The sequence below is a fragment of the Cyprinodon tularosa genome, unplaced genomic scaffold (assembly GCF_016077235.1).
Source record: "Cyprinodon tularosa strain WSP-4 unplaced genomic scaffold, ASM1607723v1 ctg158, whole genome shotgun sequence".
Lineage (NCBI taxonomy): Eukaryota > Metazoa > Chordata > Actinopteri > Cyprinodontiformes > Cyprinodontidae > Cyprinodon > Cyprinodon tularosa.
The window spans coordinates 1009699-1030214 of record NW_024038416.1 but is presented as its reverse complement, the minus strand read 5'-3'; the positions used below and the strand labels follow the sequence as shown (position 1 = coordinate 1030214).

At 37.1% G+C, this 20516-nt stretch overlaps 2 protein-coding genes across 3 annotated transcripts; one reads left to right on the top strand and one right to left on the bottom strand.

Annotated features, from left to right (window-relative positions):
• The first annotated feature begins 1359 nt into the window (after positions 1-1359).
• On the top strand, positions 1360-13197 carry nostrin (nitric oxide synthase trafficking). Of its 2 annotated transcripts, XM_038280248.1 has the most exons (16): positions 1360-1518; positions 1672-1757; positions 1859-1942; positions 2163-2225; positions 2320-2401; positions 2496-2558; positions 8191-8289; positions 8378-8503; positions 9257-9355; positions 9437-9562; positions 10202-10310; positions 10393-10481; positions 10579-10704; positions 11536-11785; positions 11872-11964; positions 12039-13195. In XM_038280248.1, the coding sequence occupies exons 1-16, from the start codon at positions 1423-1425 to the stop codon at positions 12173-12175; spliced, it is 1728 nt and encodes a 575-aa protein (XP_038136176.1). In that variant the 5' UTR covers positions 1360-1422; the 3' UTR covers positions 12176-13195. The 2 variants fall into 2 exon arrangements, with proteins under 2 accessions (XP_038136176.1, XP_038136178.1); XM_038280250.1 differs by lacking the exons at positions 1672-1757; positions 1859-1942 and having other exon boundaries at positions 1464-1518; positions 12039-13197.
• Positions 12378-20492, bottom strand: spc25 (SPC25 component of NDC80 kinetochore complex). Its single transcript, XM_038280251.1, has 7 exons — positions 20377-20492; positions 18903-19069; positions 15449-15514; positions 15122-15268; positions 14903-15028; positions 12958-13056; positions 12378-12850 (listed from the first exon to the last, which is right to left on the bottom strand). Exons 2-7 carry the CDS (start codon positions 19051-19053, stop codon positions 12726-12728), a joined length of 714 nt encoding a protein of 237 aa, XP_038136179.1. The 5' UTR covers positions 19054-19069; positions 20377-20492; the 3' UTR covers positions 12378-12725.
• Positions 20493-20516: the final 24 nt, after the last annotated feature.

Sequence of the window (20516 nt, the reverse complement as noted above, 5' to 3'; positions counted from 1 at the left end):
CGCTTCTGGAAGAATGGTCAAAAATTCCCATAAACACACTCCTAAACCTTGTGGACAGCCTTCCCAGAAGAGTTGAAGCTGTTCTAGCTGCAAAGGGTGGACCGACGTCATATTGAACCCTATGGATTAGGAACGGGATGTCACTTAAGCTCATATGTGAGTCAAGGCAGGTGAGCAAATACTTTTGGCAATATAGTGTATATATATTTATTTTTTTTTTTTTTATTTTTTTTTTTTTTTCAATGCAATGCAAAATTCAGATCAAAATAAACATTGGTAAAAGAGTTTTCTCCCATGTTCATAAAGGTTTTCAGTCCTGTTTAAAATGATGGAGGGGCTCAACTTTTGGGGTTTGTGAACACCTAAGAAAAACTGGCATATGCTACACTTTCTGTCATCAGCAGCTGATGCAAAGGATGGCTGCAGTGAGTTTTCGAGCGCACAGCTGGTTGATAAGCTTATCTTTTGTTATTTCGCTGCAAATTAATCCACCAAGGTAAACTACATGCAGAGTTTCCTCCGGGGTACGTTCTTCTTGTTCACCATAGCAGTTCCTACTGTTTTCAGTTTCGACCACCTCACAGATAATGCCACAATAAAAAAAAAAAGCTTCTGTCGCAAAGTTAAATCTGATGACAGTTACTGGTGTGCCATATGATCAAATGAGAGTAACTTGATTGGCAAAAAGTCGCTGGTCTCAATCTTGTTCCAATTGCTTTGGCTTGAGTCATGAAAAGTTCAACATAGTTTTGCCTTTGAATTTGTGTGGGTGAATTTGTGCTGTTAGCTTTTTTTTAAGAATTATTTTTAGAAGTTAATTTCTGCAGTAGAAACTTAACAGGTGACATTTCTGCTGGTGATTTTAAAGGAAACAAACCACATAATTGCACAGATTAAAAACTGTTTCAAATTAAATTCCAAATCTACAAAAAGGTCTGATTCTAATGAGATTACATTTCTCAAACAAATACAAGTTACACTTTAAGCTTTTCACTGGTCAAAACAATTGAAAATCATTGTTCGTCCTCTAAACAACAAGCACTCGTTTATGGTGTTATTATTTGTTGTATTCTGAATCATTGTGGATTGAATAGATTCTTCAGAAATTACTGAGTAAAGAACAAAAAACTGGATTATTTTATGATGAAAGATTAAAATAAAAATTCCCTACAAAAATGTTCTCAGAAGAACCAAACAACTAAACAAACCAAAGTTTAAATATTATACAAAAAAAAACAAAATTCTTTATTATGTTCTAAACGTCATTAAAAATTTGCTAATGTACAACTGCAGAAGAATAGCAGTGATTATTTTCCCCTCCCACTGTATCTGTTGTAAACTAACTTGTGCAGGTCCTTTTTGGCCCTCCTCCTGGAATTTTCCTGAGTAAAGCGCGCCAGCAGGAGCTCAGAGCATTTCCGCATGAGTGGCTTTGAGAGCAGAATGGTCAAAGTTCCAGGTTCAAAGTCAATAAACTGCCTAAGCCTTAAGATGAAGGACCCTATCGGCTCCTGCTCTGTGAGTATTTCATGACTTTAAAATAAGCTTAATGTTTGGTTTGAAGATCTACCTAGGCAGAATAGTGGATTGAAATGCAATCTAATGTCAGACCGAGCACACGGTCTCTTGCCCCTTGACTTAATCTCATAGAATGTGTCCTCTGATCTTCAGTATAACCAACTGTATCAAGATCTGAAACAATATTCAAAAAATGGGGATTACTTCTTCAAAGAACTTCTAACAGTGTTTCAGCAGAGGTGAGCTCAGTGTGTAGTTTTTCATTTAGCACATCTAAATGGATGCAGATCCTACTTTTGACTTTGCTATCATCCTTTGCTGCAACCTTTCCCGCCTTTAGAGCTGAGCTGGAACTTACGTACTCCAAAGGCCTCACAAAGCTGGCAGGAAAGCTGATCAAAGCATGCCAAGGAATGTCAAAAAAGTAAGAGGCACATTGTTGACGTTAGTTTTCAATTACTACTGCCTTTTCTCTGTTTACAGTCAAACATATTCCCTCCCTGGAGGCATACAGCCATGTGGTGTATAGTAATAATAGTCTAATGGGAAATAGCATGCACACAGCGTGTAGAGGTGATCAAAAACAGTCCTGGGTTGGGTTAATTAGCCCACAGCTAACCTTTTCCTGCTGGCTACCGTTTCAGTTCCACCTATACCGCCTGGTGTCAACTGTCAGACGAAATGTACTCAAGAGCAGACGCCCACAGGTACGTTTGACCCTGATTTCACCTTGTGAAATATCCTGAACTCACATTGGAACAAACTGGAAGGAAATTTGGTGGTATGATGTTTTCTTTTTAGAACATTAGGGAATGCATTTCACCAAGAGGCCACTGTGGAAATACGCCAAGTCTTAGATGAGCACACCAGGAGGAAAAGGCCTGTGTGTAATTTATTGTTTCTTTCTTTTCTGAAATATGCATTTAAACTTGCAGTCATGTTCTGATATTTATCAGAAGCCTCTTGTGTTTTGATAGCTTGACAATGCCATTGAGAGGACTGGAAAACTTTTCACAGCCAACTGGAACGAGCAAATCAAGGTAGGAAACATTTGTTTCTAATCAAAAAGAATGATGAATAAGTTGTTAGATATGCTTGAGATAAAAGCATCTGTGTTGTAAATATAGCAAATCAAACCCATAAAGGGTTCTGTGGCTCTGTTAGAAATTTTAGAGAAAAGTGACCTGGAGGAAAGGAGGTTTCTGTGATCTTCCAGCTCAGCATCAATAAGTTGATGTTGTCCTTGGATGATGACATGGCTGCACTCTCACTATTCCTTTTCACTCTGTAAATATGACATTTAGTAAAATACATTAGTTTATCAGAGATGGAAAATAAGTACTAAGCACTGGTGGGCTGCTTTATCGCATGGTGTGGAAACAAACATCTTATCCTGCAAGTGAAAAAAAGGATGGCTATAGAGTATAAGAAAAACAGGAATAAGTCAGACACTATTCCATCACCAGTGGAGTTGGTGGGAGAGTAAAAATACTCAGTGTTCACAGGAACAAAAACGGTATGAAGTCGTCTACGAGAAGGATCTGAACATACTTAAAGCTGTTCTTCAGTGGTCCTTCCATGTTTGAAGCAAAATGCTTCATTACTTTTTCTATCATTTAGCAGCATCAGATTCATTGGCCTAAAGAAGCTCATGGGCTACCGTAATAAATCAGTGTTGTGAAGAGGCCTCTTCGGACTGATGAGTGTGTAAAATTTGCTTCCTTTTAAATACTTGAACTGTATTTGATGTAAATAATGTACGTTACATAATAATGATCTGCTCTATCACAGAGAACTACAGGAGATCTTTCCTGTCCACAGCCATCAGCAACTAAAACAACTATTTAAAGAAATCTATATATAATTCAAATAAAAAAAATATTTTATTATTCCCAAAGAGAAATTAAATGTTGCAGTAATGCAGTTTTTTTTTTAAGCAGTTGTTGTAGGTGTTGATAGCTGTAGGCAGGAAGGATCAGTCTGTCTTGTACTGGATTTTGAGAAGCATCTTACTCTGCTGGTGTCTAACAGTATGAGGATGAAGAAGCTCACTTTGGTCCATAGTGTTCTTCACTTTATGAAAAACATTATGAAGCATATGGCAGAAAAGATCACTCTCACCAACAGACTAAGATAAGCCATGATGATAATAGGATTAATCTATTTCCTGTCTCTTCTCACAAGTTACAACAAGATTTAATTTCTCTTTGGTGTCAATAAAATAAATTGAAATTCCTGCAGAGCTCTCAACCAAACCATTTCTTTCAGGTGAGGTCTGAACTAGGGCTGCAACTAACGATTATTTTGAAAATCGATGAATCGGCCGATTATTTTTTCGATTAATCGATGAATCGGACACAAAATATTTTTTTTATATTAACCTCTTCATTCCAAAATAAACATTTTAGACAGAACAAACAAGCACACAAGTACAGGTTGCTCATTAACTGTACTGGTGCAATATGAAAAATAAATGTTTGTGTTAAAACTACGCAAACTTACATGAGAAATGTAGCTGTACATCCACAAAATATAGGGTACTTTGTTTCATAAAGCGCAAAAAGAGACAGGCATTTTTTGTTTTTAAAAGCCCCTAAGGGGTTCAAACAATAGCCCCCCCCCATTTCAACAAATGAGGTTTTTTTAGACTAGAAGAGTTCTGCCTTTTAAGACAGGAAAGTATAGCAGTTAAAGTTGCTACTTGAGAAAATCCTGAACCCTAGAGATAAAAATAGCCCTGTGATTCAAATTATAAATTGTATTTGGAATAAAAATGAGAGAACTAGGGGTGCTAAAAAACACATCCTCCAAAGACAGATATTTACATGGGAATGTGGCAAATAATGAATTGACATATTACTGATCTTGCTGGATTTTATTCTGCTTTACTTCCATAAATTGCAGGATCTTCTTTACTTTATCTTTGCCAGAAGATTTAAACTTTAAAAGCCTTGCCCTCATTATTTGCAAGTTAATTTATTTATAAAGAAAATATAAACGCTGCTTAAGCTAATTCAAATGAAATTAAAAGTAAAATAAGAAGCCAACCTTATCACTGTCTGTAACCTACTAACAAGCTAAGGAAAGCATCAGATGAGCTACCTGAGAAACTAACTTACGTTTCCCCACTTTAAAATGAAACAAACATGGTTACTCATCCTGCTGATCAGCTCTCTTCACTGCCATTGAAGGCTCCAACGTGTTTTCTTTTCAGGTGCTGCGTCATAACAGTGGTGCTTCCGTGCCATGTTCATTTGTTTTTACAAAAGTTGCATGTTACGACTTTTTTCACTTTACAAAGCGCAGGCTATTTTAATTATTGTGATCAATTTGCGCCGTCAATCCCGGGGCATGCGCGCTTCATTTGCAGTCTGGACGCTGAGGGTAAACTCCTCACTAAAATCCTGCGGCTCTGACTGCAGCGCTGAGAGGGATTCTTGTGGGAGAGGGAGAAAGGCGTTGGGATGGGGGAGGCGCCCCACGGCAGCAGCTGCCGCTGTAGGAGAAGAGTAGGAACGATACATGCTTTCACGTAAGAGTCTCCAAAAGCCGCCAGTGACACCGTAAAAAGTCGCCAGATTTGTCGCTAGTAGCTTTTTAAAAAAATAGTCGCTGGAGGGGTCTGAAAAGTCGCTGAGTTGGCAACACTGCAACTGCGGCGCTGACTCGCTCCGCCATATTTTTTTTTTCTTCCCCGGGATGACGGCGGCGGCGGATGACGCATTAATCGCGCGACACAACTAATCGATGATTAAATTCGTTGCCAACGCTTTTAAAAGTCGATTTTTATCGATTTTATCGATTCGTTGTTGCAGCCCTAGTCTGAACTTTGACTGGACCCTTGCAACACCCTGTCATTATTATATGTACATACATGTTATTATATTTTTTAATTTCTTTGTGTGATTGGGATGATTGTCTCTCATGTAACCTGATTTGACCCTGCTGTCAGAAAGATAGCGGCAGCTTTGACTCAGAAAAGCTTCGGTGTAAGGAGGAGTTCATAGTTGACTCATCGTCTGCAGGTGTAAATACGTAAGACTGTCCTGTGGCGGAAAAGGACCCAAATCATCAAACCTCTACCTTTCTTGTTACCAGTTAGTATTCAATGTTTTGCTATGCTGAGTTAAATCTTTGTTTTTTATCAATGAACATGGTTCCGGGCATGCTTTATTCTCAATTGTTCATTATTCAACTTTTCTAAAATTAACTAGCAGCGGCAATGGCTTCTTCAAAGTCACTGAGGATGTTTTTCCACTTACTCTTAACACACATTATCGTGCTTCAGCTAGTAAATTATCAAAACTTGTCAGTTTTGTGAAGTTAACAAGTCGGCTGATAACAGATAAATGTAATGAATCTGACTGGCAGCACTTAGCTGTAAGGTTACATCTTTAATCGTGACACATTTTTCTTGTGCCCCACAGTTGTTATAATATATATCACATTTATCCAGGCACCTAATACCAGTTATAACAGTGTTAAATTATATTCCTGTGAATTACATATAGCATACCGCTAGAGAAAATCATTGATAGGCAAGACTGATCTTTAAACTGAGCTTTCATCATTTTCTTTTCATATAATATGGTTACTTTTACAGCATGTGCCTCAATGAAATATGCCCTCCTTGTTATGCTTGACGTTAATGGTTAAGCTAGACATTTGCATACACTGTATTATTACACGTCTTTCTTCTCACTGTATTCATTTAAATCAGACTTATTTATTATACCTTTAGGTCAGTTTGGATCATTAATATCATTCAACTTTTGAGTTTGAGACCTGTTTGAGTTTTTTGGATGAGAAGAGTAAGACAGCCTAGAAACCTGTGTATCACCTCTGTGTACATGTATCAGGAAGAATTGTCCCAAATTTCAGTAAACTATTAGGAGAGGCTTGTGGAATAAAATCCAAAATGTTTGACTGAAGTCATACAACTTTAAAAGAAATTCAAACACTCATATGTGCATACTTTTAAATTTAAAAAAATGTTATTCAAAGTCTGTATTTCATTATTCTTTCCTTATCAAATAGAAATAATTCTTAGTCCTCACTTATTCATTTGTCTTTTTTTTTTTTTGCAATATAAAGAAACCCTTTAAAAGAATGTCTAAAGCCCTGTTCAAAGTTTAATCCTTCCTTTGTTTACATATGACTTAACTCAGGTGTGGTCGTTTGTGCAATCTTTATAACCTTACTCTTTATGACGAGAGTCCTGCAAAACCTTTTAGGAAAAATGGGTGGATCCATAATTTATCACAGCTGTCGGTTTTAAGGAGCATAAACATCTCATCTTTGCCTCTTAGAAATCCAAGGAGGGCATCTTTAGTCAAAATACCAAAGCCTTTATATCAGAGGTTCCCAAACTCTTCAGCTTCTGAGATCACAGAATAGTACCAGAGTTGACTCATGGCTTAAAGGTTTAGCGGAGGATGTTCCTTTTTTTTATCATCTAAATAAGTGGTTTTCCTAATTGTCAATCATTCTAGTGATATGTTTACGTAAGGCCGTCTTACATGCTAGGTGGTGAGTCTGACATAATGGAAAATTGCAAATCTTCTTTGGGAAAAGCAAGCTTTTATGAGCGATGCAAACAGCAACTTTTAAACAGAGTATGCACAAAGAGAAATTGGCCCATGCATACTCTTGCACGCTTTTAATTGGCGTTCCCTCTCAGGAGTGGGCACGGGGGTTTTGCATGAGGCATTTATTTTTAAAGTGGAGACTGTGGGTCTTTAAAAAAATTTGCAAAAATCCTCCACTATGCCTTTAAAATATGGTTGACTTGTGAAGCATACAAACATTTTTAGAAAATCAATTAAGTAGTAATACTACATACAGCATCAACAACCAAAGCAGTTGGTTTTGTCCATTTTAAGGGATGCTTTATTTAAGCATTTAAAGGTATAGGTGAGGATTTTCGCAAATTTTTGACAAGACCCACCTTCTCCACTTAAAAAAAAAATGAAAAATACACATGCACAACCCATGCACCAGCCAGTTTCTCCTCGTGCACACTCTGTTTAAAAGTTGCTGTTTGCATCGCTCATACAAGCTTACTTTCCAAAAAAATATTTGCAATTTTTTCCACTATGTCAGACTTACCACCTGTATGTGAAAATGGGGACGAGCACGTAGGACGGCCTTATGTAAACATATCACAAGAATAATTGACAATTAGGAGGACCACTTATTTTGATGATCTAACCTGAAAAAATTTAAATTTCCACTATACCTTTAAACTTAAATGTTTGTTGTTTAGTTTAATTTTGCTGTCCATCTTCAGACATCCTACAGGTTGATCAAGAACCTCAAGTGGGGTTATGACAATATCAATTCTCTATATTGTTCTTTTTCTTACATTTTAAACCAAACTGTTTAGATTGCTATATGAACAAACTGCCCTACTCTACTATTTAAATGAAATCTAATTTGCTAACAACAAGTTATTGCACTTTAGTGAAGAGTGAAAGCGATTTTGTTCCTCCCTTTCGGTCTTTTTTTGGTGCCATTCTCTCTTTAAAGCAGCAAACAGTTACTTTAAGATAAATACTCAACTTGTATCACTCTTATTTACTAACTCAAATCCCCAGTCCTAACAAGGAAACATCTGATCTATAGTGTTCACTAACAGCCAGATGTCTTCTGGTTTTCTTTGCTTTAAAACAGCTGAAAAAGAGATTGCATGGGCTAACAAGAGAACATGAGGCACTCTTCAACTATCTGGAAAACAACAAGCACATCAGCACTGAAAAAGAAAAACAAAAGGTATAGATGACTGCTTTTATCCCTCCTAACATTTTATATCAAATCACTTTTGAAAAGTGTGTTATTGTTTTGTTTTTTTCCCCTCCAGATGTTTAACAGGCTCACTAAGTCAGCAGAGCAGCAGTCCCAAGTGGATGAACATTACTATAGTGTCAACATGGAAGGTCATCAGATGAGGCTGAAATGGCAAAACACACTGAAAAACTGCTACCAGGTGAAGAAAGCACCCATCAGTTTTTTCACATGTATCTATTTATCAGTATTCTGTAAAAGTTTAGAAAAAACGATCCACTGGACTTGGTTTCCAAGGTAAACCTTGGAAACCAAGTCCAGTGGATCGTTTTTTCTAAACTTTTACAGAACTACTATGACCTGGATGACTGAGAATCTTCATCAGCTATTTATCAGTATTTTTTGCAAAATAATCCAAATCAGACAGAAAGTAATTACATAATTCATTAGATGTGCAAACACAGCTCTTAAATGTTTAAACTTTATCGAACTGTAACTGCATGAAGCAAGGAATAACCATGCAGAGGGAACTCACAGCTAGCTCTTAGTGGTGCTTTGCAAACCTATTGTTGTATATCCCTGTAAAGCATCAATAGGTTTGGAATCACTATCAATAATTCAATTCAATTCAGTAACTCATACATAACTTATTTTAATTAAGTTCCCAAAATAATTAGTAAAAATGTTAAAACTGGAAATTTGTGATGCTGTGGGATTATCAAGAAATTTTAGCTGAAACATTCTCAGGTTCAGTCAGTTGTTGTAGTAATACCTGCCTGGGTGTGGACCTTTACCATTGTAGTTGAAGGAATGAACTAACATGCTGGGATTCTCAACCGACGACTAACATATATATACTGAAATATTCCTAAAACCGTTCAAAGGAGTTTAAAAACAGCAGGAATTCATTAACATTTAGCAATTCTAATGTCGGGATTTTGTTCTGCTTTCTCAGATCACACAGGAGCTGGAGAAGCATCGAATTGAGGTTCTGTGCAAACTTTTGAGCAGATATAACCTCCACATGTCAACTTTCAGTCAAACCCTTAAACATGTAAGAAGCCTATCCTTTTTACCCAACAGATGACTCTTTGAAACACCAACTCTTAACCTCTGCTTTCTCTGCTGCCTTCAGGGCCAAAAGCTGATAGAGCAGACCGTCAAAAGGGTGGACATGGACAAAGACATGCAAACCCTGATAGATGAAAGTTGCAACATAGATGAGGACAACAAAATAGAGTTTTTGATGGCCGATTATTTTGTAAGTCTTTTGTTTGGTTCTTTGCTTTAGGTTAAGGTTGCCTATTGGCAGTCAAGAATTCTCCATCTTTATTATCTGATAAGGAGAATAATTCATAATCCCCTTAATTAAGGCAAGTTGTCCAGGCGCTGAAGAAACAGAGCAACCTAAGACCACAACTATACCAGCTTACGGTTAAATTATATAGTTCTAAAATGTTTGCCTCTCGATCAGTTTCTAATTACTGTCATCAGTCCGCTGAGCATTTTTCTAAGAAGTCTTGTGGCTCATCAAGATGTTTTTTGGTAAATGAGAGACACTCTTTTGTTCTTTTAAAGCTCCCAGACTATATTCCTTAGTCTCCTGACAATTAAATGATCAGAGCTGAATTTAACTGGGACAAGTGAGGCTTGTAATTCTAGGAATGAGAAGTTGGGTTTTTTATTGGCCTAAATAATTATTAATGATTTTTCTCTTGGAGTAATTCTGGTAAACCGGGTTCTCCTTAGAAGATTAGGTATTGTTCAAGGTTTTCCCCTGTTATAGATATTTCTCACAGCAAATTACTGAATACCAAACATTAATAAGCACATGTTGATTTGTAACTAGGGTCATGGCATGAATTGATTTAAACTCAAATTGGTTTACTCGTTCATTCAGGAGGAGGATACCAATTCACGAATGACTAAAGAGAGAAGAAGAGATGCGATCAAGCTGAAACTTAAGCGTCTAGAAGAAAGCATTGCAAAAACAAAAAAAGATTGTGAAGGTAAGTTCAATTTATTACTAAATATATAGAGCACACACTCGAGGGCGCATGTCTTCATTCTAATGTCTGAGTACTGGTACAGGAATAGAAAAACTGATGAAGACATATGGTGAAAATCCATCCTTTTCAAACCAGAAGAACCTTGAGGAAACCGAAGAGCAACATGATGAGGTAAATGAGGTAGAGTGTGTGCAAAGCCCTCCCAAGGCAGTTTGCTTTATGGAGGGGAAGCAATTGACTGAACACTAATATTATTGGTTACCTACAGAGTACTCTCAAGCTGGACCTCTTGGAAGCCACTCATTACAAACTCTCCTTATCCCTCTCTGAGTCTGAAGAAAAACCCAAGACATTTTCACGATTTAGTGGCAGTATTTTCAAATGGAAAGATAAGGTAATGTTGACCAGAATTGCAAATATATAGCAGCCTTGCATGGAAGGTCAGAGATATGAATGCAAACCGTATGAATTGCCTGAATATTGAAAAACCTTCAAAGGAAGTGAAACTATTTGTGCCCATATCTGTTGTACATTAAAAAAATTATATTGGTTGGTGGTTCAATCTGGTTTAATATCTAGAAAAAAGATATTTGCTATAAATGGAAAACATTTAATAAGCCCTAATGTTGTGGATTTAGTATCTGGGATGACAAAAGCAACACTTTCTGAGTAAGAAAGGACATTATTTATATATTTAAAAAAAAGTGTTTTCATTGATTCAGTTAAATGGGGAGTGGCGGCCAGGTGGTGAGGGTATAGGGCTTGGAATTATGAAGTTATGAGTTTGAAACCCATTCCCACAGACTCTGAGCAAGACCCTTAACCTCAGAGTGCTCCATGGGCGCTGCACAGTGGCAGCTCACTGCTCCCCAAAGGGGATGGGTTATATGCAGAGTTAATTTCTCCATTGTAGGATCAATAAAGTTCAATTTATTTAGATTTATTTTTTTTAAACCAGTGGTATTTGTTGACTCCCTGCTGTCATTACTTTCTTACTTGTGGATCACATAAAAATAAAATGCAGTTTTTTCACTCTCTCCATTTTCTAAAGGACAAAAAAGTATATATATTAAAAAAAAAAACTTAATAAATGTAGGGGATTTGTACATTAATATTTGAATTATCCACTTTATCTCTGACTTCACTTGCAGGGTTATTATTCTTATTTCAAATATCTTTCAAGTAATGGTTGATAATCCTCCCCTTTTTTTTTTTTTCCTATAAGGAGTCTGAGCATAGCATCGTTCAGCTGACTCGTCCAGTGAAACTCCGGAGGACGCCACTGAGAAACCGGCAATCACTGAGAGCTTCTGTGATTTACAAAGGACCGGTTCAGACGCCAACAGAACCAACGGTCGAGCCCACACCAAATGCTACCGACCCCATTACTTCCACAACACCAACTCAGGAGACAGTGGAGGCCAGTGACAGCGCTGCTAACGAAGCCCTGCCTGCTAGAGATGATAAAAAAGAAGGTAAATAATTCAGTACATCTGGGAATAGTTTACCACCTTATCACTTCTGATTATGGAGTTAAATGCAATAAATGTATATTGAACAGATGAAACAGCAGAGATGTCATGCAGTATTGGGAAATGCAAAGCTCTGTACAGTTTCACACCTCAACATGATGATGAACTACCTTTTAAAGAAGGTAAGCTGTACCCTTAAAGCAAAGAGCCCTAAATAATGATTGAAACCTTTACTGGAAAACAATTTCTTTCTCAGGTGATGTTCTGGACATTTATAAGAAGGAAGAAAATGGTTGGTGGGTTGGTGCTATTAATGGGAAAAAAGGCCACTTCCCATCAACCTATGTTGAGGAGCTACCTACACTGAACACCATCCAGTCATCAGACGCCTGAAGAGATAAAAACACTATAATATTTTAAGTTTTTATATGTAAAGTTGTCTTTTCACATCCAAGTTGTGCTCTTCTACCAATAATCTTGATTTTTTTTTTTACTGCGTTACATGCAACATTTAGGATTAAGGCTGTTCAGACTTATTTTCAGTAAATGTTTTTATAATACATCATGTACAGAGAAACTCAAATGGTGAAAAATCTTAAAGAGCATAAAGTTTATTACATCGATGTACAAAAAAATGAATATAAATGGTTGGGGGTGGGGCAAGAAAAACTATTTTAAAAACTAATAAATGAAAATTGTTTACAGATAAAAGGTTTGGTTACATGTGTCAAATCATGACATTTGGCTCATCAAATGTCGAGATTGTGAAATTCCTACGTGTGTAAAGTTGTGTTATAGCATAAAATCACCAAGTTCTTATCAGCGAGACACAACTTGTTTTTAAAAAAGTAAAACAGCACTCTCAGCTGCTATTTATCATTCTTTTCTTCAGTCTGCATTGCAGTGAAACCTGGTCAGCCTGTTGTAGAGCAACCATCCGACCTCAGGTGCGAGCCTTAGAGATGAACTCCTTTCTAACGTTGGCCAGAAACGCTGCCAGATTATTGGTCTCCTGGAGTCGGCTTTCCAAGACTGGCAAGTTCTCGAGCACAGGGTCGCTGGACACAACTGTAATAATTAAGTAACATTTTATTAGCTTATTTAGAATAATAAACTGTGTGGATTTTTTTTTTAAGATAGCAAAAATATAAAATTATAACCTGTGTGTGACTTACTCTGGTATGTTCTGTTTTCTTTCATCCCCATTGTAATGACATAAGCGTTGTCTGGATCAGACAGACTGATGTTTCGGAAAATAAACTGCAACTTTTCACCTATTAGGAAAAAAAAAGAATTTTTGTAACATTTATTTCACAACCATTTTTTAATAAAGGTTGGCTTTACAAAGGAATAAATGGATAAACTAAATAGGGAAGTGTATATAATTATAATGAGTGTGGCCTAGTGGTTAGGGCATTGCACTTGGAATCCAGTAATTCTGAGCCACTCTGGCTCCCTGAGACCCTTAACCCCACACTGCTCCTTGGACGCCCCACAATGGCCGCACACTGCTCCCCAAGGGGAGGGTTAAATGCAGAGAGTTAATTTCGTTGCTTTGTACGTGCGACAGTGTAATGACAATAAAAGAAAAGGCTGAAGTTGAAAAAAACTAAATGTATATATATATTCATTTCTCAGTCAGAGGAGAACATTCAGGTATGGAGCCACTTTATGAAGGATCTAACAGCCAGACTCTTAGCTAGTAATGCGTACGGTCAAGCATTGTATTGCCTTTACAAAAAACTTCCCTCAAATGTTCAAAATTTCTCAAGCAGCAGATGCTGGAGAAATTGCACTTTGGCTGCTCGACGCACCACATCAACCAATCAGAGAAACTGATCTGGGAGACATATTAAAACTACTTTTTTCCCACCGATCATATAGCAAAGCCGCACCTGCGATTGAACACAGGAGCAGCAGAAGCATCAGACATATCTGTACACTTTACTGGATACTCTTCAGAAGCAAAAATTAAGCAGCAGTCGCTTTTTTTGCTGCTCAAATCGCTGTGTGAACGTTGCATTACACTTTCTTTAAATTAAACTATAAAACATTATATTGTACCTAAAAAAATCTCGTCTTCTTTATGAATTTGCACATATACTTCCCATAATCAGGACAAAAGTAGGGCTGTAACAAAGACAAAAAGTTAGCTGCATTCCACCTCAAAATGCAGGAAACAGCGTTTCCATGAGTCTAAATTTCCCTATACTGCACAAAGCCTAAAGATGTGATACACCAAGGTTTACACCCTACGAGATATTCCTAGCTAAAAGCCTAGAAAAAGCTGTTCGATGCAGCATCTTCAGTGTGAGTTAGTCAGGAGTCCAGCACCAGTAAGGCAAAAAAAATAATAAAAATTTGACGAAATATCTAAATCATCTAAGTCTGTGTATGAAAATCAACTAATAATAGTTTTATTTAGATTTAAGTTTTGTTTTGTGTGTTAAAAAAGCAACCAAGACTTTGATCATGTCTTTACATTTTGTTTAAAAAGTAAAAAATTTGGATACCAATATAATAAGCATACCACCTTCCTTTTTAAACTAAAGGACTGGACTCCTTACCACTACCAATGACATCCAGCACCCAGGCTTGACCCAAGGCATCAGTTTATATGTCAATCATTCTGGTGATATGTTTACTTAAGGCCGTCCTACATCCTCGTCCCGTTAGCTATTGTATTTCTGGGCGTGCGCACTTTCAGGCGTATATGTGTGGTGAGCTTCAGTTTCAGCCAGTCATTGAAGCTAGCCTTTCTCACTGTGGTTCTTTGAAAATGGCTGAGGGTCATATAAGAAAAAGTGTCTACGAAGTGTAAGTGACGAAAGGCCTCAGAAGAGGGAGACATTTCCCAGACTGCTTTCTGCGAGAGCTCTTCTTGCAAAGCATTATGGGATTTGTTATCACAGCGGCCCGCTGTCGGGTAATTAAAAAATTTTAGCTTCTTAAAATAAAATAATTAGACCATCATCTAAAAAGTACTTAAGCTACGCTTTTATATTTCTTACAAAGACGTTTTAATGTTTTTGACAAACTGCTTTTATTGCTCTGGCAACATGTAAGGCGATTTTCTCTCTCCTAACAGCTGATTGCCTGTCTACGGTCTGCTTTACTTACCTCTGACTGACTGTGACTTGTCCATAATTGTTCGAATCTCCAGCCCCAAATGATTCTGGAAAACAAGTCTGGCTTTCTGGAGATTTTTCAGCTTGTCTTTGTTTGCTCTATTCTGTGAGTCGATCACTAAAAAAAAAAAAAAACAGTCAGACTGTAGGGCCCATTAAAACCTCTGTGATACATCGTTCTTAGGGTTAAATCTCTAGATAGATATCTTACCCTCTTTTCTCTTTATTTGTTCTTCTTTAAGTTTCTGAATTTTAAGGATGAGGTCTTCTTTCTGCATCTCCTTCTCCTGAACCTCAGATATTGTCTCCGATATGGCGTGCCGTTTCTCCTTCAGTACCATTTTCTTTTTCTCCAGGTCTGCAGAGACAACATGTTATAACAATAAAAAGCCAGCATACTAAATGTTTTGTGGATGTACTTTAAATATAGTCTCCTTGTCTTAAAACAAGAGATCAGCAGTGAACGCTTATGATGTCAGATACATTTATTAAAACAAGTCTAAGGCACCAATGGCAGCAAACTAGAAGACAAACTTACCCATTTTAAATTCATTTATCATCTCAAATAGCTTCTCATCTTCTTCACATTTCTTCAAACATGTATCTGTGGCCCAAAACACATAGAAATATTATTAAATAAACACAAAAATTAAGATTTATTTCAGTTAACGAAGTAGGGTATGATTTGCCCAGTTTAAAAGAAAGTCAGCAAGGCACTAGTTCACACAAAAACACATTCTATCACACTGGTACAACAATTTCATACATGTGATTATTGACATAACAATGACATTAATAACTGGTGGCAAAAAGAATTTGGCAACAGGGAGCTCTTAGAGAAGCAAAGTTTTTTTTAATTATTACAAAAGATGCAAACAGCTTCCGTAGCCTATCAAATGTCAGATTTTTAACCAATCAACATTTGGTAGTTGTAACAGGATTTACAAAGTTTACAAATCTATACTTTTACATTATGATGCAGCAATAAAACAGGCAGCTCTAACAAGTGAGAGGCAGCCCATGTACACCGCTCAAAAAATGAAGGGAGCATATAAGCAACACAATATAACTTAAAACAATTAACCTTCGGTGAAACCCAACTGCCCACTTAGGAAGAAGCACTGATTGACAACCAATTTCACATGCTGTTGCGCAAATAGAATAGACAACTGGTGGAAATTACTGTCAATAGGCAAGACCCACTCAATAAAGGAGTGATTCTGCTGGTGGGGAACAGGGACCACTTCTCAGCATCTATGCAGTCTGGCTCATAATTTGGTCACTTTTGAATGCTGGTGGTGCTTTCACAGTCGTAGCAGCATGAGACTGACTCTACATCCCACACAAGTGGCTCAGGTAGACCAGCTCATCCAGGATGGCACATCAACACAAGCTGTGGCAAGAAGGTTTGATGTGTGTTCCAGAGTTTGGAGGTGTTACCAGGAAACAGCCAAGTGCAAGGAAGAACAGGAGGAGCCCTGCCAGAGCCTTGCAAAAGTAACTCCAGCAGGCCACAAATGTGCATGTGTCTGCACAAACGGTCAGAAACTGACTCTTTTAGGATGATATGAGGGCCTGACGTCCAAGATGGGGGTTGTGGTCACAGTCATACACCGTGCAGGATGCTTGGTATTTGCCAGAGAACACCAGGATTGGTCAATTTGCCACTGGTGCCATGTGCTCTTCACAGATGAAAGCAGATTCTCCCTAAGCCGGGGTCGGCAACCCGCGGCTCTTCAGCGTCCCCCTGGAGCTTTTTCAAAAATTTATGAAAATCGATTTTCCTTTTTTTTTTTTTTTCCTTTTGTTTGCAGGAGGTCAAACAACACTTAAGTATGTTTTCCAATGCTGTAAACATTTGTATAATAAATAAATTTAAACAATACTTTGCATCTAGATCAGTGGTTACAACTTGCAACCAGCGTGACGCGGTACCAGGCAAACAAAGCGGTGAGTGTGTCTCGGACCATGGATCCCAAAGGGAAAAGAGGAAGATAGCTGATGAGAAGAGAGGATTCAAAGAATGGACCGAAACATTTGCTTTCATTATCAATGCGGAAAGATTGCCTGCATTTTTGTTTTGTAATGAGAGGTTGTCAAAAAAATAAAAATAAAAATTTGGAAAGGCATTTCCAGGGAAAGCATGCTAAATGTGCAGCTGACCACCAAGTTGGGAGGTAGAGAAAAAATGCATTTGCAGAACTTCTGGATAAATTAGAGAGCAAAGATAGATTTAAGAAGTGCATTTCATCTCCAAACTCCACTACTGCTGCTAGTTTTGTTGCAAGAATGGAAAACCATCTACAGATCAAACAGGTAGCAATCTGGCGTATGTGAACTTTCTTCCATTTTTTCCCCAAATCCTAAAAATATAAATCACCCCAAGGAATGCTGGTGACGGAGGATTTGGGATTTCAGGGTTAGAGAGCTCTGCTCTGATGGGTGTCGGTTTCTGCTTGGTTCCTCATGACTCAATCAACTCCTTCCAACAGAAACACGTCCACCATAGAAAGATTCCTTTATTGTGGATCTACAATTTCATCAATGCAACAAAACTTAAACCATGCTGTGAAGCGGCACGCGATGGGAGCGTTCACTGCTTGTCCATCACCTCATGCTGCTATGTGACATTTGTTCCAGGATAAACATTTAATCATGAATGCTTATTACATATTTACCCCCACATAGTCCTTTTCTATAGTGGGATAATACACTTAGAGCCTGTGTTGCTATAAGAGGCATATAAAAGACTTTTAGATTGTTGCGGCGCCGGACAGATTTATTTATTTATTTATTTTTTGGTCCAATGTGGCTCTGTGAGCAGTTTGACAGACTTTGAGTCTGGAGACACCGTGGAGAGCGACCCGTTGCCTGCAACATTCTTAAGAGTGACCGGTTTGGCAGTGGGTCATTAATGGTATGGGGTGGCATTTCTTTTGAGGGCGGCACAGCCCTCCATGTGCTCACCAGAGGTGCATGACTGCCATTAGGTACCGAGATGAGATCCTCAAACCCCTTGTAAGAACATATGCTGGAGCAACTTTGTATAGAAGAAGTATGCAATGAAATGTCACTCATTCTGATCTAGGATGTGTTATTTGAATGTTCCCTTCATTTTTTTGAGCAGTGTCTTCTTCTATGATCTGAAACTGACAATTGTCGCTATTCTGGTAACTGTTTCTATAACACAAGCTGACTAAAGCAAGACAAAATTATTTGCTTGGGGTAAAAATATATATACAATACCTTTATTTTCAGTGTGGTCTGAAACTACTAAAACAAATATAACAATAAACCAATTTATTTATTGAAGCAAGTACTTACAATAATGAAAAAATAGATCCGTGTCTGAAACTATCAGATGTGCATTGGCTTCTGTTTTACAGGATTTACAAATACAAACCTCTATTAAGCAATATTATATCAATATGAAAAACTTATATGCTGAAACAAAACAAAGTCTGAGTTTGTATGTGTTATCATTCACCATAAGAAAAATCTATATCAAATGAAATCGCAATCACAAAAACATATAAAGCATTAAATCGTGCCTATTATCTGTGGGCATCAAATATTAGATGACAAACTTTACAAAATCTTTCTAGAAGTAGCCAGTTGTTTTTAAAAACATCTTTATATGTTTATAATCAGTTATATATGGAGTCTTCCTCAACATAACATTTCCTTTTTTTTTTTTTTTTTTACAAATCTAGGTTATTTAATTTACTTTGCTAACTAGAGATTAAAAATGTTCTATATTGTCTATCAATATGGTAAATGCACTCAAATTCATATAGATATTTTTTATGTATTTTGTTTATCATTTATAGGTCTTTGTAATGCATGGTGCTAGCAGTCTCGTGCTAAATCTTGGTTTCAGTTGTTCATATCAGAGCATAATAAATGACACGCAATTTTCTGAGATATATTTTACTAAATAAATTAAACTGTTAAGATTCTTTTTCCTCTTCATGAAAAATGAAACAACTTACCAAGTGCAGACTTCAGAAGATGTCTGTTATTGTGACACAGCTCTTCATTCTTTTCAGTGATGTCTGCACATAGTTTAAGTTGTTTATTGCGGAACTCCTCCATTGCAGCTGTGATCCTTTCACCCAGATTTGGGTCAGTAATGGATGCCATGTTATTCTGGTACAATCTGTAAGTTCAACAAGAAAACAAATGGCAGCTTTTTGATTATTAATAAACACTATGAGAATCTATGCAGACCAGATTAGCAAGTATTAGTCAGGATTGCACAATGTATCAAAATGTAATGTTATTGAAATAAAACTGTATGCAATACACATATCTGGAAGAATAGTATCATTTAGATAATATGAATACCTGTAATATGGAGTGTGTGCATGAGTGGTTGCCCTGTTTGTATCTGTGTTGCCCTGTGATGGACTGGTGACCTGTCCAGGGTGTACCCCGCCTCTCACCCAATGACTGCTGGAGATAGGCACCAGCACCCCTCGTGACCCCACTGGGATTAAGTGTGTTAGAAGATGGATGGATGGATGTATCAATAGCTGTGATATATTTTTTGGCCTCATTTGATGAAGTGTAAAAATGTTGTAGAAGTTAAAGAGGTGTTGAGCTGATCAAAAAAGAGAAATTACAACTCAGCTGTTTTGTTGTTTAGATAGCACTAACTAGAAACATATTGTTCTATAAAACTTTGTGTTTAAGATGGCAATAAGAGGTGTTATTATTATGCACTTACTGGATAAAGTTAGTATAAATTTATACTATGGTTCGATTAATTTCATTATAGCACTGTCCTGCTAACATTGGACTTCCAGGCCCACTGAATCATTAACTGAGCATTGTTTCCTTTACTATGGTTAAAACATAGTCTAAAAGATTGAACAACATATGAGAGAAAGTAAAACCAGCAAATGTTTTAGATAAATTGTTTCAAAAAGTTTGAACTGATCAGATCTACTTACAGGAAATCAGTCCTCCCAACACCTTCAACAACCCTTTATTCATTCCCCTTTGGGTATCAATAAAATAGTTTTGCGTATAATCAACATAATAAACAGATTTCTTGAAAGGCTATAAAAAAAAAAATAGGGTTGAATTTTTGCACAGCAATAACTCCTTTTCACAACTTTACGTAAATCCATTCGTTTGTCTCATCAGGTTAGTCTAATGTTTACATTAAAGCTTGTCAAAGGAAAAAAAGCTGTTTAACGTTCAATAAAACAAAAAGCTCTTTGATTTTTGGACATACTTACATTAACTCTTTCCCGTGCAGATCTTTCATTATCAACAATTATTATCAACAATTCTGACAGCAGTAACGGTGCTAGCAGACAATGCTAGCATGTTTATGCTAACTGGATAACGTCATAAGCTTGTAAGGAGTAATTTCTCATATTTATTATGAGATTTAAACCCAAAACATTCTTTCAAGCTGAAACCGTTAGTTCGTCTGCACAAGAAGATGTTACTCACCTCTCGAATGTGTAACAAAGAACTGGCTCTATGACTTATTTATCGCTACGACATTAAATGTTTTCTTTGAAATCCGCGGTCTAAACGCACAGAAGGCGGTTACTGTATACCGGAAATTACGTATTTTCAATTTACTTCCC

Coding starts and splice junctions, on each gene's coding strand:
- spc25 (XM_038280251.1), bottom strand. CDS start 19,053: ATGGCATCCATTACTGACCCAAATCTGGGTGAAAGGATCACAGCTGCA. Junction 15,269..15,448: donor GATAAATGAATTTAAAATGG/GTAAGTTTGTCT, acceptor TTGTCTCTGCAG/ACCTGGAGAAAAAGAAAATG. Junction 13,057..14,902: donor CAAGTCACAGTCAGTCAGAG/GTAAGTAAAGCA, acceptor TTTTCCTAATAG/GTGAAAAGTTGCAGTTTATT.
- nostrin (XM_038280248.1), top strand. CDS start 1,423: ATGAGTGGCTTTGAGAGCAGAATGGTCAAAGTTCCAGGTTCAAAGTCA. Junction 1,519..1,671: donor ACCCTATCGGCTCCTGCTCT/GTGAGTATTTCA, acceptor TCTGATCTTCAG/TATAACCAACTGTATCAAGA. Junction 2,559..8,190: donor ACTGGAACGAGCAAATCAAG/GTAGGAAACATT, acceptor GCTTTAAAACAG/CTGAAAAAGAGATTGCATGG.